The sequence below is a fragment of the Salmo salar genome, chromosome 02 (genome assembly GCF_965601325.2).
Source record: "Salmo salar chromosome 02, fSalSal1, whole genome shotgun sequence".
Classification (NCBI taxonomy): domain Eukaryota; kingdom Metazoa; phylum Chordata; class Actinopteri; order Salmoniformes; family Salmonidae; genus Salmo; species Salmo salar.
This window is the reverse complement of record NC_138292.1, coordinates 73,507,708-73,532,500: the sequence shown is the minus strand read 5'-3', so window position 1 is coordinate 73,532,500 and position 24,793 is coordinate 73,507,708. Positions and strand designations below refer to the sequence as shown.

The 24,793-nt window shown below is 46.5% G+C and overlaps 1 protein-coding gene across 1 annotated transcript in view; it reads right to left on the bottom strand.

Moving 5' to 3' along the window:
• Positions 1-17,648, bottom strand: part of LOC106591630 (lysyl oxidase homolog 4) — a 36,230-nt gene extending 18,582 nt beyond the window's left edge. The window contains exons 1-6 of the mRNA XM_045709265.2: positions 16,983-17,648; positions 15,176-15,451; positions 14,196-14,836; positions 11,811-12,022; positions 647-685; positions 1-203 (exon numbers count right to left, since the gene is read on the bottom strand). The exon at positions 1-203 is cut by the window's left edge and continues 11 nt beyond it. Coding sequence (XP_045565221.1) covers positions 1-203; positions 647-685; positions 11,811-12,022; positions 14,196-14,836; positions 15,176-15,440 — 1,360 coding nt within the window. The 5' untranslated portion in view covers positions 15,441-15,451; positions 16,983-17,648. The remainder of the gene's footprint in view (positions 204-646; positions 686-11,810; positions 12,023-14,195; positions 14,837-15,175; positions 15,452-16,982) is intronic.
• Positions 17,649-24,793: the final 7,145 nt, after the last annotated feature.

The following is a 24,793-nucleotide window of genomic DNA, read 5'->3' as shown; positions in this document are numbered from 1 at the left end:
GGGGAGTGGGGGGTCTCCCCGAGGAGAGGCGTGTGAACTGGTGTCCAGGTACACAGCGCACCACGGCGTGCATGCCCCCCTGACAGGTGACCTGGTTCCTGGGGAGGGAGAGCTGGGAGTGGCATTGGGAGAGGACAGGTTCCGTACCCAAACACTTGACCTGCTCTACCCAGTAACCCTTCTTACTGGACAGACCTGCTAGTCTGGAGGGGAGAGGGGGAGGAAGGAGAGAGAAGGGGAGGTGAGAGAGGGAGAGAGGAGGGGAGAGGAGGAGAGGGGAAGTAGGGAGAGGGAGTGAGAGGAAGGGAGAGGAGAGGAAGGGAGAGGAGGAGAGAGGAAGAAGGGAAGGGAGAGGAGGGGAGACAGGGGGAGAGGAGGGGAAGGGAGAGGAGAGGCGGGGAAGAAGGGAGAGAGAAGGGGAGGGGAGAGAGGGGGAGAGGAGGGGAAGGGAGAGCAGGGGAGAGGAGGAGAGGGGAAGAAGGGAGAGAGAATGGGAGGGGAGTGAGGGTGGGAGAGGAGTGGAGGGGAGAGAAGGGGAGGGGAGAGAGAGAGGGTGAGAAGGGAGAGAAATATGAATCATCATCACCATCATAACAAATGAAAGACAAGCAGAGAACAAACAATAAACAAACAAGCAGATATGTACCTTGTAGAGGGATCTGCCAACTTGGCGTCCCATAGTTTCCTGAAAGAAACAGAAGAGAATTACTACCAGCCCTCCTCTACAGACAGAATACTGGTTAAATACCTCTACCAGCCCTCCTATTGCTTCTGTGGTTACCCACAATGCCCTAGTGAGGGATCTGAATGTTCCTATTGTAAAGCCAGGTCAACATACACTCTCTTGCTCTCGCTCTTTCTCTCTCTCTCTCCTGCTCTTTCTCTCTCTCTCTTTCTCTTTATCTCTCTTTATCTCTCTCTTTCTTGTCTCTCTTTGTCCCTCCCCTTCTCCCAGGGTCTGTCTCTCTCCCTCCCTCTGTCCCCCCTCTCTCTCTCCCTCTGTCCCCCCTCTCTCTCTCCCTCTGCCCCCCCTCTCTCTCCCTCTGTCCCCTCTCTCTCTCGCTTCCCCTCCCCCCCGCTCTCTCTCTCTACCTCTGCCCCCCCTCTCTCCCCCTGCCCCCCCTCTCTCTCCCTCTGTCCCCTCTCTCTCTCGCTTCCCCTCCCCCCCGCTCTCTCTCTCTACCTCTGCCCCCCCTCTCTCCCCCTGCCCCCCCTCTCTCTCCCTCTGTCCCCTCTCTCTCTCGCTTCCCCTCCCCCCCGCTCTCTCTCTCTACCTCTGCCCCCCCTCTCTCCCCCTGCCCCCCCTCTCTCTCCCTCTGTCCCCTCTCTCTCTCGCTTCCCCTCCCCCCCGCTCTCTCTCTCTACCTCTGCCCCCCCTCTCTCTCCCTCTGTCCCCTCTCTCTCTCTTCCCCTCCCCCCCTCTCTCTCTCTCTCTCCTCCCCTCTCTTCTCTCACTCATCATTTTTCCTTTCCTTCTTCTTCTTTTCAATCCTCCCTTCATGGGTATTTTAGTCCTGTTGGATGTATGTGTGGAAAGAACCCATGGAAAGAACTATAAATATGCACATAGAATACATTAGATCAAAGCTAACAGAAAGTACAGACACAAGCCCTGGGTTGCCCACATGTCCACGTGTCAGATGTTACTTAACTGTGCACACATCTCAAATGTTACCCTATTCCTTATGTAGTGCACTTCCTTATGTAGTGCACTAGACCAGAGGCCTGTGGGATCTGGTAAAAAGTCACAAGTAGTGCCCGATATAGAGGATAGTGTCATTGGGGACGCATGTTGTGAATCTGTTTCATAACCAAAAGGAGGAGTACCCCTCTCAGACAGAGGAAAGGAACAGGGATGCATGGCTTCATTTGTTGGTCAGTAAAGTACCAGTGCAGGCCCACTTTACTGGTGCAGTGGCACAGTCCCAAATGGCACCCTATCCCTTACGTAGTGCACTACTTTTGACCAGGGCCCATAGGAAAAAGAATAGTCCAAGGAATAGGATGGACCCTGGTCAAAAGTAGTGCACCATATAGGGAATTGGATGCCGATTGGGACTTTGTGTGTTCATAGGTTCCTGTAGACCACATTGGAAACTTCGGGGTTCCAAGTCCAGAAGTTCTATAACAGGAAGCACAGTGGGAAAGTAGAGAGAGAACTCCATAAAAACTGTTATTCACTAAACAGACGTCTTCTGAGAGGACACAGGAGGAAGTATCCTTTAATATGACGGCTAACAGATGGAAGCACACACAGTGCTTACACACACACACACACACACACACACACACACACACACACACACACACACACACACACACACACACACACACACACACACACACACACGTGCTTACACACACACACACAAACACACACACACACACACACACACACACACACACACACACACACACACACACACACACACACACACACACACACAGTGCACACACACACACACACACACACACACACACACACACACACACACACACACACACACACACACACACACACACACACACACACACACACACACACACACACAGTGCTTACACACACACACACACAGTGCTTACACACACACACACACACACACACACACACACACACACACACACACAGAGAAAGTGAGAGAGAAACGCACACTGTGGCACTATTTGAGCCAAGAGAGGAATTAGTTTCAGGTCGACCACTTCAAACACCAGTGACCAGAGTCTTTCAATGCCAGGATTGTGGGTTTGACTCCCTCTAAGTGGCTTTGGATAAAAGTGTCTGCTAAATGGCTTATATTATTATTATAATTATAATTATTATTATTATGTTTGTATAACAGCCCCAGATAAACACGTCCTGGTATAACTTACACCACAGGGACTTTGGTAGTAGGAACAAAAACAGAAGAAAATGGAGTGGAACGGGGAGGTACTACCTGTCTGAACTAGTCCAACAAGAAAGTTTTGTTTTCATTTTCCTTGGAAAGATACATTCGTTTGTGTAGATCACATTCATGGTAAACTCTGCAGATGTCGGCTCAAACGTGAATGACCTTTGAAAGGCACCTCCGACACTGCCTCAACAAAGAGCGATGCGTTTTGGATTGGACTGATTTAGACCAAAACAACAACACAATAAACAAGTGGAGGTGATCCTGTCTACCAGACAGAGGGTTTCTTAGATGCCCAACATCAGTCAAGTATTGTGTTAAAAGGTCACTGACAGAAACCACACTGAGAAACAGCCCACTAGAATCAGAGACAGAAACCACACTCAGAAACAGCCCACTAGAATCAGAGACAGAAATCACACTGAGAAACAGCCCACTAGAATCAGAGACAGAAACCACACTCAGAAACAGCCCACTAGAATCAGAGACAGAAACCACACTCAGAAACAGCCCACTAGAATCAGAGACAGAAATCACACTGAGAAACAGCCCACTAGAATCAGAGACAGAAATCACACTGAGAAACAGCCCACTAGAATCACTGACAGAAACCACACTGAGAAACAGCCCACTAGAATCAGAGACAGAAATCACACTGAGAAACAGCCCACTAGAATCAGAGACAGAAACCACACCCAGAAACAGCCCACTAGAATCAGAGACAGAAATCACACTGAGAAACAGCCCACTAGAATCAGAGACAGAAATCACACTGAGAAACAGCCCACTAGAATCAGAGACAGAAACCACACTGAGAAACAGCCCACTAGAATCAGAGACAGAAACCACACTGAGAAACAGCCCACTAGAATCAGAGACAGAAACCACACTGAGAAACAGCCCACTAGAATCAGAGACAGAAATCACACTGAGAAACAGCCCACTAGAATCACTGACAGAAATCACACTGAGAAACAGCCCACTAGAATCAGAGACAGAAATCACACTGAGAAACAGCCCACTAGAATCAGAGACAGAAATCACACTGAGAAACAGCCCACCAGAATCACTGACAGAAACCACACTCAGAAACAGCCCACTAGAATCAGAGACAGAAATCACACTGAGAAACAGCCCACTAGAATCAGAGACAGAAACCACACCCAGAAACAGCCCACTAGAATCAGAGACAGAAATCACACTGAGAAACAGCCCACTAGAATCAGAGACAGAAATCACACTGAGAAACAGCCCACTAGAATCAGAGACAGAAACCACACTGAGAAACAGCCCACTAGAATCAGAGACAGAAACCACACTGAGAAACAGCCCACTAGAATCAGAGACAGAAACCACACTGAGAAACAGCCCACTAGAATCAGAGACAGAAATCACACTGAGAAACAGCCCACTAGAATCACTGACAGAAATCACACTGAGAAACAGCCCACTAGAATCAGAGACAGAAATCACACTGAGAAACAGCCCACTAGAATCAGAGACAGAAATCACACTGAGAAACAGCCCACCAGAATCACTGACAGAAACCACACTCAGAAACAGCCCACTAGAATCAGAGACAAAAATCACACTGAGAAACAGCCCACCAGAATCAGTGACAGAACAGCTCTACACCTCTACACCCATAATCAGGAACAGCTCTACACCCAGAAACAGCCCACCAGAGTCTAGGAACAGCTCCACACCCAGAAACAGCCCACCAGAGTCTAGGAACAGCTCCACACCCAGAAACAGCCCACCAGAGTCTAGGAACAGCTCCACACCCAGAAACAGCCCACCAGAGTCTAGGAACAGCTCTACACCCAGAAACAGCCCACCGGAGTCTAGGAGCAGCTCCACACCCAGAAACAGCCCACCGGAGTCTAGGAACAGCTCCACACTGTCCATGTATGATAATTCATTGTGATCTAAAAGTCTATACTGATTCTAGATCAGCAGTCTTACTCTGAGACGCTTAATACATAATGGCACCTCTCCTACCGCTCAGACCTCACTGTTATCAGGAGTCTTGGCCCGGTGCCAGTCTGCTAGTTACTTTATGCAACACCAGAAGTTAGGAAACAAGGACAATGGAGAAGGCGCATTGAGCTGAAATGGCTTAAACACTCGTCACTGAAGGCGAGGGGGAACACATCTGTAAAAACCTCAACAATTAAACAACAGATAAAAGAGTCTGTTCAGACCAAGAGAGAGCCACATGATTGGTCAGTGGGGGAGTGGGGTTAGAGTCATGTGATTGGTCAGTGGGGGAGTGGGGTTAGAGTCACGTGATTGGTCAGTGGAGGAGTGGGGTTAGAGTCACATGATTGGTCAGTGGGGGAGTGGGGTTAGAGTCACATGATTGGTCAGTGGGGGAGTGGGGTTAGAGTCACATGATTGGTCAGTGGGGGAGTGGGGTTAGAGTCACGTGATTGGTCAGTGGGGGAGTGGGGTTAGAGTCACATGATTGGTCAGTGGAGGAGTGGGGATAGGGTCACATGATTGGTCAGTGGGGGAGTGGGGTTAGAGTCACATGATTGGTCAGTGGGGGAGTGGGATTAGAGTCACGTGATTGGTCAGTGGAGGAGTGGGGATAGAGCCACATGATTGGTCAGTGGAGGACCAGGAGTGGGGTTATCTGATCAAATCAAATGTAATTTCTTCATAAACAACGGGTGTGGACTAACAGTGAAATGCTGACTTACGGGTCCTTCCCAACGATGCAGAGAGATAGAAAATAGAGAAATAATAGAAAAGTAAAATACATAATAATACAAGTAATAATAGATACACAGTCAGTGGGGTTATAGCTGACACAGCAGGTCAGTCAGTGGGGTTATAGCTGACACAGCAGGTCAGTCAGTGGGGTTATAGCTGACACAACAGGTCAGTCAGTGGGGTTATAGCTGACACAGCAGGTCAGTCAGTGGGGTTATAGCTGACACAGCAGGTCAGTCAGTGGGGTTATAGCTGACACAACAGGTCAGTCAGTGGGGTTATAGCTGACACAGCAGGTCAGTCAGTGGGGTTATAGCTGACACAGCAGGTCAGTCAGTGGGGTTATAGCTGACACAGCAGGCCAGTCAGTGGGGTTATAGCTGACACAGCAGGTCAGTCAGTGGGGTTATAGCTGACACAACAGGTCAGTCAGTGGGGTTATAGCTGACACAGCAGGTCAGTCAGTGGGGTTATAGCTGACACAGCAGGTCAGTCAGTGGGGTTATAGCTGACACAACAGGTCAGTCAGTGGGGTTATAGCTGACACAGCAGGTCAGTCAGTGGGGTTATAGCTGACACAGCAGGTCAGTCAGTGGGGTTATAGCTGACACAGCAGGCCAGTCAGTGGGGTTATAGCTGACACAGCAGGTCAGTCAGTGGGGTTATAGCTGACACAGCAGGTCAGTCAGTGGGGTTATAGCTGACACAGCAGGTCAGTCAGTGGGGTTATAGCTGACACAGCAGGTCAGTCAGTGGGGTTATAGCTGACACAGCAGGTCAGTCAGTGGGGTTATAGCTGACACAGCAGGTCAGTCAGTGGGGTTATAGCTGACACAGCAGGCCAGTCAGTGGGGTTATAGCTGACACAGCAGGTCAGTCAGTGGGGTTATAGCTGACACAGCAGGTCAGTCAGTGGGGTTATAGCTGACACAGCAGGTCAGTCAGTGGGGTTAAAGCTGACACAGCAGGTCAGTCAGTGAGGTTATAGCTGACACAGCAGGTCAGTCAGTGGGGTTATAGCTGACACAGCAGGTCAGTCAGTGGGGTTATAGCTGACACAGCAGGTCAGTCAGTGGGGTTATAGCTGACACAGCAGAGTGAATGGACCATGATAAAAGGATATTTAGGTTGTGTCTGAAATTGTACCCTATTTCTTAGTGAGCAAGAGGTGTGAGGGTGAGGAGGAGACATGACTGTTTGCATGTAGAGTACCTTTGGCCAAAGGGTTGGGAAAACTTGGCCAGGACTGGACCAGGTTGGGAAGACTTGGCTAAGACTGGACCAGGTTGGGAAGACTTGGCTAGGACTGGACCAGGTTGGGAAGACTTGGCTAGGACTGGACCAGGATGGGAAGACTTGGCTAGGACTGGACCAGGTTGGGAAGACTTGGCTAAGACTGGACCAGGTTGGGAAGACTTGGCTAGGACTGGACCAGGTTGGGAAGACTTGGCTAAGACTGGACCAGGTTGGGAAGACTTGGCTAGGACTGGACCGGGTTGGGAAGACTTGGCTAGGACTGGACCGGGTTGGGAAGACTTGGCTAGGACTGGACCAGGTTGGGAAGACTTGGCTAGGACTTGACCGGGTTGGGAAGACTTGGCTAGGACTGGACCGGGTTGGGAAGACTTGGCTAGGACTGGACCAGGTTGGGAAGAATTGGCTAAGGCTGGACCGGGTTGGGAAGACTTGGCTAGGACTGGACCAGGTTGGGAAGACTTGGCTAGGACTGGACCGGGTTGGGAACTAAGGCTGGACCGGGTTGGGAAGACTTGGCTAGGACTGGACCAGGTTGGGAAGACTTGGCTAGGACTGGACCGGGTTGGGAAGACTTGGCTAGGACTGGACCGGGTTGGGAAGACTTGGCTAGGACTGGACCAGGTTGGGAAGACTTGGCTAGGACTGGACAAGGTTGGGAACTAAGGCTGGACCGGGTTGGGAACTAAGGCTGGACCGGGTTGGGAAGACTTGGCTAGGACTGGACCAGGTTGGGAAGACTTGGCTAGGACTGGACCGGGTTGGGATGACTTGGCTAGGACTGGACCGGGTTGGGAAGACTTGGCTAGGACTGGACCAGGTTGGGAAGACTTGGCTAGGACTGGACAAGGTTGGGAACTAAGGCTGGACGAGGCCAAAGTGAACTTGGTCAACCAGTAGAGTAAGACCAAACCAGACTAAAGTACCATTTGGCACCACAGAAGAGACAGTCACTCACTGACGCATAAACCAACCTCTCAACCTCAAGTTAAACGCCCAGAACACCAGGACCAGCCCAAATGGCACCATATTCCCTATTTAGTGTACTGTTTTAGAACAGGGCCCTCTGGTCAAAATGTAGTGCAGTAAATAGGGAATATGATGCTATATGGGACACAGCCCAGCTGTCCATCCCTGACAGATACTGTTGTTAGGCTCTCTGAATCAAACGGTAGAACAGAGATGGCTGTGCTTGTCCTTCTGTCATTCATCTACTCTGTGGTTCAGGTGCAAGGAGGCTAAGTCACCATCATTCATCTACTCTGTGGTTCAGGTGCAAGGAGGCTAAGTCACCATCATTCATCTACTCTGTGGTTTAGGTGGAAGGAAGCACCGGTCACCGGTTTAAAAATAAATAATATTGTCTGTCATCTGCTCTTCCAAATGACTGGCCGACAAAATGGGAGGCCAGCACAGTGCCCACTGACTGACTACTGAGGTGAAATGTTTGTCTAAAAACCTCTAGAGTTGTGTGTGTGTGTGTATAAACACCTTTAAGCTCTGTGTCAACATTGGCCTAACGTTCTCTTTGAAACAGATTTAGAAACTGTAGAGAGATTTGGAGAGACGAAAGGCTGGCATCAAATCACTGTTATTTCCTCTGAGAGGGGGAACAGCAAACGTGGCAATGTTTTCATCTCATGAAGAAAAAGAACAAAAAAAACACTTTTTTTTCTCTCTCTGGTGGTGAAACATTCACAACCTCTCTCCAGCCTCACACCTCATCAACTGGAGCAGAAAAACATCAGTTAAAAAGCTGAAAATCTTCCCCAAAAAGTGGATTCCTAGACGAGGAACCTGTGGAGGTCTCGGTGGGTTTTGTGACATAGAGTTGGAGAGAGGGCACCTCTTTGCATCTTTGCCATGATGGTGTGCCAAGTGCTCCCTCTATCCAACTCCATGGTTTGTGACCTCAATCAGGATGTGACTGTAAAGAGGAACAGATAAAAAATTTTTAGCAGTGTGTGTGTGTGCCCTCCACCTCTCCATCTCTCTATTTCTCCATCTTTCTATCTCTCTATCTCTCCATGTCTCTCCATGCATGTGTGTGTGAAAGGATGTGTGTGTGTGTGTGTGTGTGTGTGTTTATTCAGCAGCCTAACCTGGACATTAGCTGTAATTATCTGGGATGTAAAGACAGTTTAGGTTAGAGGAGACATCCTCCTCACAGGCCGTAAATAAAGCCTGTGGCTGGATAGACTGACAGAGGTGGTCTGTGTGTCTGTAGGCTTTAAAGGTCTGTGCCTTTATAAAGGTTATTTACAGCTGGGGACAGACAGATGGACAGATGGACGAGATTCACCGAGACATCCATCGCCCGGGTAATGGATTCTACAGTTCTAAGTGTTCTAGAATATAATGGTAAAAGTGACAGGTGGGAGACTTGGTGAATTAATGGAACTACTGTAGCCTACAAAAACACAACCAAAGATAATTGTATCACTAAACGTTTCTCACTGAAAGACACAAACCTTTCCCAACCAAACCATGTATAGCCACTGAAACACAGTTACTGAAACCAGAGGTAGGCTGCAGAGAGGGAAGAGAGGGAGAGAAACAGATAGAGAACGAGAGATAGATGTGGTGACAGATAGATAGATAGATAGATAGATAGATAGATAGATAGATAGATAGATAGATAGATAGATAGATAGATAGATAGATAGATAGATAGATAGATAGATAGACAGACAGATAGATAGATAGATAGATAGATAGATAGATAGATAGATAGATAGATAGATAGATAGATAGATAGATAGATAGATAGATAGATAGATAGATAGATAGATAGATAGATAGATAGATAGATAGATAGATAGATAGATAGATAGATAGATAGAGAACAGAAACAGATAGAGAATGAGAGATAGATGGGGTGAGAGATAGATAGATAGAGAACAGAAACAGATGGAGAATGAGAGATAGATGGGGTGAGAGATAGATAGAGAACAGAAACAGATAGATAGAGAATGAGAGATAGATGGGGTGAGAGATAGACAGAGAGAGAGAAAGAAAACTAGAGAGTTTTTATAAGACTTATAGGAAGTGCTGTCGTATGCTATTTCCACCGGTTGTGTATAATTACATGAGATTAGAGGATACGTTCCTGGTCTCCATCCAAACGCACATGATGCTCCTCCTACAGCCAGCCTCTGACATTAATAACATACTCTTTAAGGTTACGTCCCAAATCACACCCTATTCCCTATTTAGGGCACTACTTTTGACCAGGGCTTTGATAAAAAGGCAATAGCTAGTTATTTGGGACACACACCTGCTCTTTAAGACTATTTAAAAGTGCATAGCCTACTATGATGAGGCAAAGTCCAGACATGCAGGCATGGTTAGCCCAATGTTAGTGAGTAACTGCTGGTGTGGTTGGTGGTAGTAATGCTGGTGTGGATGGTGATAGTAATGCTGGTGTGGATGGTGATAGTAATGCTGGTGTGGATGGTGATAGTAATGCTGGTGTGGATGGTGGTAGTAATGCTGGTGTGGTTGGTGTTAGTAATGCTGGTGTGGATGGTGATAGTAATGCTGGTGTGGATGGTGATAGTAATGCTGGTGTGGATGGTGATAGTAATGCTGGTGTGGATGGTGGTAGTAATGCTGGTGTGGATGGTGATAGTAATGCTGGTGTGGATGGTGGTAGTAATGCTGGTGTGGATGGTGGTAGTAATGCTGGTGTGGTTGGTGGTAGTAATGCTGGTGTGGATGGTGATAGTAATGCTGGTGTGGATGGTGATAGTAATGCTGGTGTGGATGGTGGTAGTAATGCTGGTGTGGATGGTGGTAGTAATGCTGGTGTGGTTGGTGTTAGTAATGCTGGTGTGGATGGTGGTAGTAATGCTGGTGTGGTTGGTGGTAGTAATGCTGGTGTGGTTGGTGGTACTAATGCTGGTGTGGATGGTGGTAGTAATGCTGGTGTGGATGGTGGTAGTAATGCTGGTGTGGATGGTGGTAGTAATGCTGGTGTGGATGGTGGTAGTAATGCTGGTGTGGTTGGTGGTAGTAATGCTGGTGTGGATGGTGGTAGTAATGCTGGTGTGGATGGTGGTAGTAATGCTGGTGTCGATGGTGGTAGTAATGCTGGTGTGGATGGTGGTAGTAATGCTGGTGTGGATGGTGGTAGTAATGCTGGCGTGGATGGTGGTAGTAATGCTGGCGTGGATGGTGGTAGTAATGCTGGTGTGGATGGTGATAGTAATGCTGGTGTGGATGGTGGTAGTAATGCTGGCGTGGATGGTGGTAGTAATGCTGGTGTGGATGGTGGTAGTAATGCTGGTGTGGATGGTGGTAGTAATGCTGGCGTGGATGGTGGTAGTAATGCTGGTGTGGATGGTGATAGTAATGCTGGTGTGGATGGTGGTAGTAATGCTGGCGTGGATGGTGGTAGTAATGCTGGTGTGGATGGTGGTAGTAATGCTGGTGTGGATGGTGGTAGTAATGCTGGCGTGGATGGTGGTAGTAATGCTAGCTCTGCGGAGAGTGGGCACACACACATATGTACCCCCCCCCCCCCCCACACACACACACACACACACACACACAAGCACACACACAAGCACACACACACACATTCACACATTCACACACACACACACACACACACACACACACACACACACACACACACACACACACACTCAGTGGTTAGCTACGATTGTGGAGAAGAGTGGAACAGCCACACTGTAGGTCGACCTAATCCAGAATAAGATGCTAAACTCCTCTTCACTATCCCCGCCTTTAACTTGAACTGATTTCAAGCTGTTTTCAATGGAAGAGCTACTCCTCACATAGTAATACATGGTAACAATAGAGAAACAGCAGACAGACAGATATGCACACACACACACACACACACACACACACACACACACACACACACACACACACACACACACACACACACACACACACACACACACACCCTCTCTCCCTTACCTGTAGACGGTGTGGTCGTATGCCTCGGCAGAGGGGTATCCCAGCATGCCACACACCACACGGCTGCTGCTGAGGTCCCAGCCCTGGTCGCACACGTGACGCCACCTCCCAGCATGCTTCACTTCCAAAACACCCTCTGACAGTAGTCCTGTGCGGACGCCTGTCAGAACGGGCCGGAGACGTACCTCCTCCAGCCTCACCTTACTGGCTGCCTGGGGGAGGTGAGAGGAGGGGGAGGGGGGATAGGAGAGAGGGGATGGGGAGGAATGGGGGAGGGGGATAGGAGAGAAGGGATGGGGAGGAATGTGGGAGAGGACAGAACAGAATACAACTTTAGTTGCCATCGCAGTCTCTCCACAACAAGGACATGAAGGAACAAACACACTGAAAACAGGGTATGTTGAATGTACTGTGTGTGTGTGTGTGTGTGTGTGTGTGTGTGTGTGTGTGTGTGTGTGTGTGTGTGTGTGTGTGTGTGTGTGTGTGTGTGTGTGTGTGTGTGTGTGTGTGTATATCAAAAGTTTGGGGCCAATTAGAAATGTCCTTGTTATTGAAATTATTTTGGCCATTAAAATAACATCAAATTGATCAGAAATACAGTGTAGACATTGTTAATGTTAAATAGTACCCGCAAAACACCAATCTCAACGTCAACAGTGAAGAGGCGACTCCGGAATAGTGGCCTTCTAGGCAGAGTTGCAAAGAAAAATCCATATCTCAGACTGGCCAACAAAAAGAAAAGATTAAGATGGGCAAAAGAACACAGACACTGGACAGAGGAACTCTGCCTAGAAGGCCAGCCTCCCGGAGTCGCCTCTTCACTGTTGACGTTGAGACTGGTGTTTTGTGGGTACTATTTAATGAAGCTGCCAGTTGAGGACTTGTGAGGTGTCTCTAATTTACTTGTCCCCTTGCTCAGTTGTGCACCGGGGCCTCCCACTCCTCTCTCTATTCTGGTTAGAGCGAGTTTGCGCTGATCTGTGAAGGGAGTAGTACACAGAGTTGTACGAGATCTTCAGTTTCTTGGCAATGGAATAGCCTTAATTTCTCAGAACAAGAATAGACTGACGAGTTTCAGAAGAAAGGCCTTTGTTTCTGGCCATTTTGAGCCTGTAATCAAACCCACAAATGCTGATGCTCCAGATATTCAGCTAGTCTAAAGAAGGCCAGTTTTATTGCTTCTTTAATCAGGACAACAGTTTTCAGCTGTGCTAATGTAACAGTATAGCTTCCGTCCCTCTCCTCGCCCCAACCTGGGCTCGAACCAGGGACCCTCTGCAGACATTAACAACTGCCTCACACGAAGCATCGTTACCCGTCGCGCTACAAAAGCCACAGCCCTTGCAGAGCAAGGGGAACAACTACCTCAAGGTCTCAGAGCGAGTGACATCACCGATTGAAACGCTATTAGCGCGCACCCCGCTAACTAGCTAGCCATTTCACATCGGTTACACTAACATAATTGCAAAAGGGTTTTCTAATGATCAATTAGCCTTTTAAAATGATAAACTTGGATTAGCTAACACAACGTGCCATTGGAACACAGGAGTGATGGTTGCTGATAATGGGCCTCTGTATGCCTGTGTAGATATTGCATTAAAAATCAGCCGTTTCCAGCTACAATAGTCATTTACAACATTAACAATGTCTACACTGTATTTCTGATCAATTTGATGTTTTTTTAATAGACCAAAAATGTGCTTTTCTTGGTGACCCCAAGTTCTGAAGGGCAGTGTATAAATGTGTGTATACAGTATGTGTGTATATGTATGTGTCTGTGTGTATATATATATATACATATATGTGTGTGTGTATAATGTGTGTATAATGTGTGTGTACGCGCATACATATGCGCGTGTATTACATTCCAAAACAGTCGTAAGGTCGGGAACTTAGCCTCAGTTGATAACATGTTACGAGGTCTAACAGGGGTGAAAGATGGACATGTCTTTCCTCTGTGGAGGCTCTGGAAATAGCCCTGTGTTTAGAGAGTTGGGTCTGTTTAACTACTAGAGGTTGAGGCCTGAACGTGAGGGATACTGCCCATTATGAATTGGATCCGGAGAAGGTTTTAGGGCTGTCTGTAATTACGGCCTATCGGGCTGTGGGCTCCTGGCTCCACCAATCAGCTTCCTGTACCCCGGGAGTCACCATGGGGCTACTTGAGGCTACTTGCGGCGACCGTGGGTAGGTACAGTACAGTAGTGTTGGGGTGTTGAGTGTGGGTGGGTGGGTGGGTGGGTGGGTGGGTGTGTGGGGGGTGTCGAGTATGTGTGTGTGTGTGTGTGTGTGTGTGGGGGGGGTTGTGAATGTGAGAGAGAGAAAGGGGAAGAAAGAGAGAGGCAGAGCAAGACAGAGAGAATGAGAGAAAGTGTTTTTCCTCACCTGTCCGTCTGTGATGTCTGTCTCCAGGCCCACGTTGGGGATTTCGGCCTCTGGTTCAACATGGTTCCCACTGGGCTGCCTGGTGATCTCTGCCTCCCATCTGGCCGCCTGTGGTCCGGTCCGCCCCACCTCCTGGGCCTGCCTGTAGGCTGCACCATTCCCCAGCCGGCGGGGGATCTGATGCCCCTGGGGCACGGCCGGGTTCTCCTGTCTCGTCCTGGCCTCCCCTCCCGCCTGACTCTGGCCGTTCCGGGTACGCAAGTGGATATCATGACCCCGACGCTGTTGCCGTGAACTTTGACCCTGACTTCTGGGGGTGCTGCGGTGGAGGGCGATCTCATGACCCCTTCTCCCAGGGGATGTGATGTGAGCAGGGGGAGGAGGGGGCACCCTGTCTTGGACTGTGGATAGACGTGGCGGTGAGGAGAGGTTGGGGATCCTCTGTGGTCGGGCCGAGGCCACTGGGACGGCCAGGGAGCCCTCTACGTGGTTAGTGGAGTAGTCGACCCTCCTCTGGGTGCTACAGACGACTCCCAGGTCCTCAGAGTGGGTGCAGTCATTTATCCCCCAGCCATTGGAGTGACAGTCAGACAGGGAGAGCTCCGTCCCCATGCAGCGCACGTTATCCAACCAGATCAGACCTAATGGGAGAAGAAGAGCACACTTCCTCGTTAGCAGCCAATCAAGAGCGATCAATAAGATACAACTGATTCTCCCAGTTGACCAGCCCACATAAGTAAAGGTTGAACCAATGTCATGAAACACAATCTCCAGACAGGCAGAAGATAGGCAACAGTGGCGCTCTCTTGTGAAAGCCTTATGTTCCAGCAACGAAGAGGATTATTAAGGAAGTAAGCAAATGAATAAAGGTGTTACTGTACCTTGTCCTTCCCCCAAATAAAAATTAAATAAAAAAAGGCTTTATAAAATACATTTGATTGATTAATGGATTGATTGATTGAATAAAGGTGTTACCGTACCTTGTCCTTCTCCAAACTTAGAGCTGTGAGCCCAGGTGAGACTGCGTGAGAAGCCCAGCTCTCGACACACCACGTTGGCCAGGTTAATATCCACCTCGTCATCACACACCGTCCCCCACGCCCCGTTATAGAACACCTCTACACGACCCTCGTTGGGGCCCCGCCTCTCACCCGCCAGGCGCACCCTCGGCCCTGATCCCTGGGCGAGGGAGCGGGGGAGGAGGGGGAGGAGGAGGGAACTCACACACAGGAGGAGGCCCAACATCCTTACTCAGTCTGGAACGGAGAGATCAGAGAGAGACAGAGAGAGAGAGAGAGAGGGAAATAGAGAGGGAGATAGAGAGAGAGCGACAGAGAGAGAGACAGAGACAAAGAGGGAGATAGAGAGTGACAGAGAGAGAGAGAGAGAGAGAGCATATCACTTAAAATCACACACAAAAACTACATTGTTTCTCAGACACTTGTGAAAATCACATAAAAACAATAAACACTATTGTAAACAACCAACATGAAAAGCCTTTTTTTGTGTGCACAACCACCAGTAGAACCCTCAGATCACATGGAAACATTCCACTGTGGAAACGTGTCATTAGCCATGCACATGCCTCCATTTATCCAACGGCTTTATAGCCAAAGAACAGTCAGACCCCGAAGCACAGTGGAAATATCACTGATAAGAGACGCACAGAAACACTCAGTGTCTCAGGCTGCGTTCCAAATGGCACCCTGTTCCCTACATAGTGCACTACTTTAGGCCAGAGCCCTATGGCACTCAAATGGCACCCTATTCCCTACATAGTGCACTACTTTAGACCAGAGCCCTATGGGCCTATAGTGCACTATATAGGGAATAAGGTGCCATTAGGGAGTTAACCAGAGAGGGGAAGAGAGTAGCGACCGACCGAAGCTAAAATCAGCACGGCTACCCGAGCCGCGCCACAGAGGCCCGTCCACAAACCCTCAAACATCGCTATGTCTAGTTATACTGAGACAGCCAGGCAGGCAAATAAACAAGGTCTTAAAAATGCCTGCACACACAAACAACAGACTATCAGGCTGCTACTGTGTGTAAGATGAGCTGCATCTCAATACTCTGAATACTGGCTTCCTCTCCTTGTCTCCTTGCCTTCATCTGCACCAATGTGAAGATCCAGAACATCTGTCCGGTGCTTTCACATCACGTCTGCATCAGTACAGATGAAGGGAAGGAGACAAAGACAGGAAACGAGAAGAGGAGGGAGTAATCCACTGTAGAGTATTGAGACACATCCACAGTCAAATTAGTGGAAGGTTACAGTGTTGGGTAACATTTGGTTCTAGACAAGACAAGACAAGGGAAGCACGACACTGGAGAATCTAAATGCTGTAACCATGAAGGTAGAGAGGAGAGAGAAGAGGGGGAGAGAGGAGAAGAGGAGAACAGAGGAGAGAGGTGGGAGAGAGGAGGAAAGGAGAACGGAGGAAGAGAGGAGAGAGGTGGGAGAGAGGAGGAGAACAAAAAAGGAGAGAAGAAAAGTGTGGGGTGAGTGAGACCCAGCGAGGGATGGAGAGATGGAAGAAGATAGGAGGAGAAGAGGAATGGAGAGAAGAGGAGAAGAGGAGAAGAGGACTGGAGAGAAGAGAAGTGAAGAGTGAAGACAGAAGAGATGGAGGGAGATGACAGAGATGGATGGGAGGGAGATAAATAGATAGAAAGATGAAAGAAAGATGAGAGAAAGAACAAATGAAAAGAGTGAGGAGAGAGAGAGAGAGAAAATGAAGAAGGGATGGGATGAATAAAAGTGAACTAAATAAATTCATAACTCACCTGGCAGTTGGGCTCGGAGTCACCAGCTCTCTCTCTCTCTCTCTCTCTCTCTCTCTCTCTCTCTCTCTCTCTCTGTATCGGAGTCACCAGCTCTCTCTCTCTCTCTCTCTCTCTCTCTCTCTCTCTCTCTCTCTGTCTCGGAGTCACCTGCTCTCTCTCTCTGTCTCGGAGTCACCAGCTCTCTCTCTCTCTCTGTCTCGGAGTCACCAGCTCTCTCTCTCTCTCTCTCTCTCCTCTCTCTCTCTCTCTCTCTCTCTCTCTGTCTCTCTCTCTCTCTCTGTCTCGGAGTCACCTGCTCTCTCTCTCTCTGTCTCGGAGTCACCAGCTCTCTCTCTCTCTCTCTCTCTCTCTCTCTCTCTCTCTCTCTCTGTCTCGGAGTCACCAGCTCTCTCTCTCTCTCTCTCTCTCTCTCTCTCTGTCTCGGAGTCACCAGCTCTCTCTCTCTCTCTCTCTCTCTCTCTCTCTCTCTCTCTCTCTCTCTCTCTCTCTCTGTCTCGGAGTCACCAGCTCTCTCTCTCTCTCTCTCTCTCTCTCTCTCTCTCTCTCTCTCTCTCTGTCTCGGAGTCACCAGCTCTCTCTCTCTCTCTGTCTCGGAGTCACCAGCTCTCTCTCGCTGGGACGGAGTGGGTGAGTGAATGAAAGAAAGAGGGCAGGAAGACTTGTCTGGCTTTCTCTCTGTTCTCTCCCTCCCTCTTTCTCTGTCACTCCCTCGTTTTAGTCACTCTCCATCCCTCCCATTTTTTCTACATTATGTAAAAGTTTTTTTTTCTCCATTTAGTCCTTTTCATATGCTGGTCCTTTCACTGAACCCCTCCTCTCCACTCACACCTGTTACCCTTATTTAACCTTTATTTAACTAGGCAAGTCAGATAACAACCAATTCTTATTTACAATGGGTTAACTGCTTTGTTCAGGGGCAGAGTGACAGATTTTTACCTTGTCAGCTCGGGGATTCCTGGTAGCCGAGCTCTAACCATTAGACTACCTGCCGCCACAAATCCACCTACCTACCCTTATCCCCTCAGCCCACCCAACCAGGAGCCCCAAATCTAGCACATTAAGATGAGCACATGCTTTGGTTGACTACACCTCTCTCTCTCTGTCTCTCTCTCTCTCTCTCTCTCTCTGCCCTCTTTCTCTCTCTCTCTCTGCTCTCTTTCTCTCTCTCTCTCTCTCTCTCTCTCTCTCTGTCTCTCTCTCTCTCTCGCTCTCTCGCTGTCTCCCCCCTAACTCTCTCTCCCTCTCTGTCCCCCCCTCTCTGTCTCTCTCTCTCTCTCTCTCTCTCTCCCGTCTGTCTCCCCCACTCTCTCTCTCTCAATTCAATTCAAGGGGCTTTATTGGCATGGGAAACATTTAACATTGCCAAAGCAAGTGAAGTAGATAATATACAAAAGTGAAATAAACAATAAAAATGAACAGTAAACATTACACTCATAGAAGTTCCAAAAGAACAAAGACATTACAAATGTCATATATCTATATACAGTGTTATAACGATGTGCAAATGGTTAAAGTACAAAAGGGATAATAAATAAACATAAATATGGGTCTCTCTCTGTCTCCCCCTCTCTCTCTCTGTCTCCCCCCTCTCTCTCTCTCTCTCTCTCTCTACCCCTCCCCCTCGCTCTCCCCCTCCTCTCCCCCCTCCTCGCTCTCTCTCTCGCTCTCTCTCTCTCTCAGTCTAATTGTACAGAAGGATCCTGGGCTCAAACCAACACCCACAATTAGTGGTGCAGTGAAATAAATACATGCTCTTCAGCAATAACCTGTTGAAAACTGTTGCTCCTCCCTCTTTCCCTTTTTCATTTTCTTTCACTATTTATATCTGTCAATTTATTCTCCCTGTCGTTTCTCTCTCTCTCTCTCTCTCTCTTTCTCTCGCTCTCTATTTCTTTGTGTCTCTATCTCTTGCTCTCTCGCTCTCTCTCTTTTGTAACTCTGTTTTGTAACTTCCCTGCCCTACTCACTTGTGTAAGGCCAGAAAGTTACTTAACAGAAATGTTAGGAACTATTGTTTAAGGTATATTGTTTATTCTATATAGGAAGAGATAACAGATGTATTGTGGGGTCCCAAATTACTGACACCCTGGATAAAGATGATCAATAATGACTGTATATAATAAATCATTCAAATACTAAGATATATGGTATGAAACAAAAAAAAGGGCAAATCATATTATTTTGTACTAACACAAGCTTGTGAATCTATAAAATTGTTGGATGCATTTGCAGTTTGTTTTGCTTGTATTTTAGATTATTAAGTGTCCAATAGAAATGGATGGTAGATAATGTTTTGTGTCCTTTTGGAGTCATTTTTATTATACAGTAAATAAGAATAGAATATGTGTCACGTCCTGACCAGTAAAGGGGTTATTTGTTATTATAGTTTGGTCAGGACGTGGCAGGGGGTATTTGTTTTATATGGTTTTGAGTGTGTGTTTATGTAGAGGGGCGTTTCATTTATGTATTCCGGGGTTTTTGGTTTAGTTCTATGTTGTATAGTTCTATGTCTGTTCTAGGGTATTTAGATCTATGTTTAGGTAATTGGGATTGGGGCATTCAATTGGAGTCAGCTGGTTATCGTTGCCTCTGATTGAAGGTCCTATATTTAGGAGTATGTTTGTATTGGGAATTGTGGGAGATTGGTCTTTGCATAGCTGTGTGTTGCATGCAAGACTGTTTGTCGTTTTCTTGTTTTGGTAAATAAACATGAGCATTCACGTACCCGCTGCGCCTTGGTCCATTCACTACGACGACCGTTACGATATGTTTCTAAACACTTCTACATTCTACATGATTACGGATAATCCTGAATGAATCCTGAATTATGATGGGTGAGAAAGTTAGTGTCAATGATCATACCCCAAGACATGCTAACTTCTCACCATTGTCAATAAAAGGTTAGCATGTCTTGGGGGTATGATATTTTCACAACAGTAATTCAAACAACAGGAATTTGCATTTTCTTGCCCACCCACTTTTAACCCCACCTCTCACCCAATTTTCAATCTACCCTCTCCCCCACAACCCTACCCCCCCCCCCCCCCCCCCCCCATCTCTTCCATTTGGCCGGGTAAAGAGCAGACAAATCATAACAAACAAGTCTTAAACATAAATAATAACAATAATAATAACAACAACAACAATAACAACATTAATATAATAACAATAATAATAATAACAACAATAATGATCATAATGACACAAGAAACAAAGCAAAAACATACAACAAAAAATGTACGATAATACAAGCATATAAAAAGTAGAAGTAGAGTTATTTATTCGATAGTCAGCGACAGTGTCTGACTATTGTAAAACAATACACTCTACTACAAGGAAAAGGCCAGCCTGAACTTCCTGTCTGGAGAGTCACTCAGAGGTTGTGAACACACACACAATGCAAACAATGGTAACCTTGGAGACAATAGGGCATTCATATCGAACGTTACAAATGCGCATGTATCAAAATGTTTTACAGCAAACAATGGAAAACTACTAAGATTGCTTATATCCAATATTAGCTGTAAGCTAAAACATTGGAACTGAGCATGGACCCAAGCCGAGGCCTACTGTTTAACTTAGCTACTGTGTCCGCAACACAACGAAGCAGACCACAACTACATAAAACAAAACTAAGACTACTTTATTTACAACTACCTTTTGAGAAGAAACATATTACTTGTTAAACAAGATCTCTTTCTCTGAGCAATTGTATAATTATAATATAATAACTTCCTCATTTTTTGTAGCATACAATATAGCTCAGTATTTGAGTTATTTATTTTATACAGTCATTATTGCTCATCTTTATCAAGGGTGTCAATCATTTTGGACCACACTGTATAACCAACCTATTACAACTTGGCATGTCTTAAAACTGTCTCCTCATTCAGGTACAAAGTACTGAATGCCAGCGTCATCCCCGAGGGCCAGTTCATGGACAACAAGAAGGCTTCTGAGAAGCTGCTTGTGTCCATTCATATAAATCACAATGATTTTTCAATCACTTCCGAACCCACTGTGTTTCTTTTCCTGTACCTGAGTGAATCCATTCTCTCTGTGATCCACTCATATGTCTTGTTGTTGACTTAAATAAAAATAATCTCCATTCAACATTTGAAGGTCCAGACCCAAATGGACCCCTAAGCCCTATCTACATGTGTAGGTAATATTATGTGGGTAGGAGGGGTGGAAGTTTCAACCATATTGCTTATACCAATCAAATCCTCTCATATCTCTACAAGTGCATAGGGCATTAGGTTTAGGGAGCGATTTGGGATTGGGTCTAAGAATGTGGTAATTCTGTATTGAGTGCTTTCAGCGGTCAAGTGTATTCTATAAATCATTTTTCAATGTTTTAAATGGGATTGTCATTTGCCCTCTGTGACATCATCATAGCGTGCCTGTAAAAAGGGGGAGGGGCTCAGCCAGCCCACTGTAGAAATAATGACATCACCACCATAGTTTTTAAAGGGATGTTGGGGTCTTTAAATTTCAATAGGCTCATTATTGAGACTTAGCACTGGTATAAAACATCTTAAAGGATTTCATGTTCCCACACAAGCCTTTGTTTAATGTAGGTGATGCAAAAATCTTCCATTATGAACGTAACTTTAAGCTTACTTTACTTTAACCATGTGGTAAGAAAATGTAAAACCTTAAAATAGTGTTCTGTATGTCTTCATGATTCGGCTACACTTAAAGTTCACATATGAACGACTCAACTCAAAGTTCACATACGAACGACTTCAAAATTCACACATGAACGACTCAACTCAAAGTTCACATATGAACGACTCAACTCAAAGTGAAGACAACAGGATGACGTGGTCTAGAAACAGCTCCTGTTCCCAAGCCTAGGCACCTGTGTAGATCAGGGCTGTTGGTACACTGCCTTGCAAAAGTAGTCCTACCCTTTGGATTTATTCACATTGTATTGTTACAAAGTAGGATTAAAATGGATTTAATTGTAAAAAAAAAAAATCTACACAAAATACTCTGTAATGTCAAAGTGGAAGAAAAAGTTTTGTTATTTCTAAAGGGAAAATACATCAATCTAGTTGTTGCATAAGTATTCAGCTCTCTGATTTAATACATGTTAGAAACACCTTTGGCAGTGATTACAGCTGTGAGTCTTCTTGGTTAAGTCTCTAAGAGCTTTACACACCTGGATGGTGCAATATTAGCCCATTATTCTTTTCATAATTCTTCAAGCTGTGTCAAGATGTTGGGGATCACGGCTAGACAGAAATGGCCAAGTCTTGCCATTGTCAAACAGATTTAAATCAAAACTGTAACTAGGCCACTCAGGAACATTCACTGTCTTCTTTGTAAGACACTCCAGTGTAGAGCTGACCTTGTGTTGTAAGTTATTGCCCTGCTGAAAAGTGAATTCCTCTCCCACAGTGTGGTGTAAAGCAGGTTTTCCTCTAGGATTTTGCCTGTGCTTAGCTCCACCCCTTTTCATTTCATCCTGAAAAACACCCTAGTATTTGCGGATGACAAGCATACCCATACCATGATGCAGCCACCACCATGCTTGAAAATAAGAAGGCAGTTACTCAGTGATGTGGTGTGTTGGATTTGCCCCAAACATAAGGCTTTGCATTTAGGCCAAAAAGTGTATTCCTTTTCAGTATTGTTTTGCAGTATTACTTTAGTGACTTGTTGCATACATGCAGGTTTTGGAATATTTGTATTCTATATACTTGTGTTCTTCTTTTCACACATTTAAGTAATCATTGTGGAGTCACTACAATGTTGTTGATCCATCCTCAGTTTCCTCCTATCACAGTCAACTGAACTCTGTAACTGTTTTAAAATCACCAATGTCCTCATGGTAACATCCCTGAGCAGCTTCCTTCCTGTCCTGCAGCTCAGTTCAGAAGGATGACTGTATCTTTGATGTGTCTGGGTGGTTTAATACATCATCCACAGCATCATTATGAACTTGACTATGCTTAAAGATATATTCAATGTCTGACTTGTTATTGTTACCCATCTACCAATCACTGGCTTTCTTTATGAGGCTTTCTCAAAGCTCCCTGGTCTTTGTTGATGAGTCTTGACTGAGGGACCATACAGATGTTGTATGAATGGGGGACAGAGGATGGGTTAGTCATTCAACCGCTGTTATGTCACACAGAGTGTGTCCATGTAACTTATAAGGCGTATTAGGCTTGACTAAACAAAGGGGCTGAATACTTATGCAACGACTAGATTTGAGTTATCACACTTTGTATTAATCTTTTTAAAAATGTGTAATTTTTCTTCCACTTTGACATTACAGAGTTTTTTCAGTAGGTTATTGACCAAAAATGACATTTAAATCCATTTCACTTCCACGTTGTAAGATATATAAAATGTGAAGTGATCCAAGGTGTATGAATACTTTTGCAAGGTACTGTATCAAGGTACTATATCAAGGTACTGTATCAAGGTACTGTATCAAGACACTGTATCAAGGTACTGTTTCAAGACACTGTATCAAGGTACTGTATCAAGGTACTGTATCAAGACACTGTATCAAGACACTGTATCAAGGTACTGTATCAAGACACTGTATCAAGACACTGTATCAAGGTACTGTATCAAGGTACTGTATCAAGACACTGTATCAAGGTACTGTATCAAGACACTGTATCAAGACACTGTATCAAGGTACTGTATCAAGACACTGTATCAAGAATGCTGATCTAGGATCAGATAACCCCTGACCCCACCCCGTCCATGACATCACTTTAGACCCTCCATGACCCCACCCCGTCCATGTCATCTTATCAGACCCCCCCTGACCCCACCCCGTCCATGTCATCTTATCAGACCCCCCCCTGACCCCACCCCGTCCATGTCATCTTATCAGACCCCCCCTGACCTCACCCCGTTCATGACATCTTATAAGACCCCCCCTGACCCCACCCCGTCCATGTCATCTTATCAGACCCCCCCCTGACCCCACCCCGTCCATGTCATCTTATAAGACCCCCCCTGACCCCACCCCGTCCATGCCATCTTATCAGACCCCCCCTGACCCCACCCCGTCCATGCCATCTTATCAGACCCCCCCTGACCCCACCCCGTCCATGTCATCTTATCAGACCCACCCTGACCGCACCCCGTCCATGTCATCTTATCAGACCCCCCCTGATCCCACCCCGTCCATGACATCTTATCAGACCCCCCCTGACCCCACCCCGTCCATGACATCTTATTCATTATGATCTAAAAGGCAATTATAAATCACTCCTACTCTGAGCTGCATGGTACATATATATATTTTTTTTAACCTTTATTTAACTAGGCAAGTCAGTTAAGAACAAATTCTTATTTACAATGATGAATGATACCGGGGAACAGTGGGTTACCTGCCTTGTTCAGGAGCAGAACGACAGATTTTGGTCTCTGAAAGGATTGGTCCCTGAAAGGATTGGATAGGAAAGCAATATGGTGAAAACTCCTGGCCTATCAGAGGGCAGGGTTGACCTACCACCATACTGCTTATTTATCCCATTCTGTCAGATCTACACAAGCTGACTAGACGAGCTGGTGCTACTCCTGGAATACATCAAACAAGTGGAAAGACTAGAGTGATCCAGGAGGGGTTTGGGAAACACTGGACGAGAGTCTAGGGATCACAGGATGTTGGTGGCACACATGGTTTCCAGTTGTTTGATGCCATTCCATTTGCTCCGTTCCAGCCATTATTATGAGCCATCCTCCCCTCAGCAGCCTCCACTGCTAGGGATTGATTCAGGAATGGGCCGACAGCCAACCTTTCTCTCACCACAGCTCCACAGCTCCACCCAGTGGAG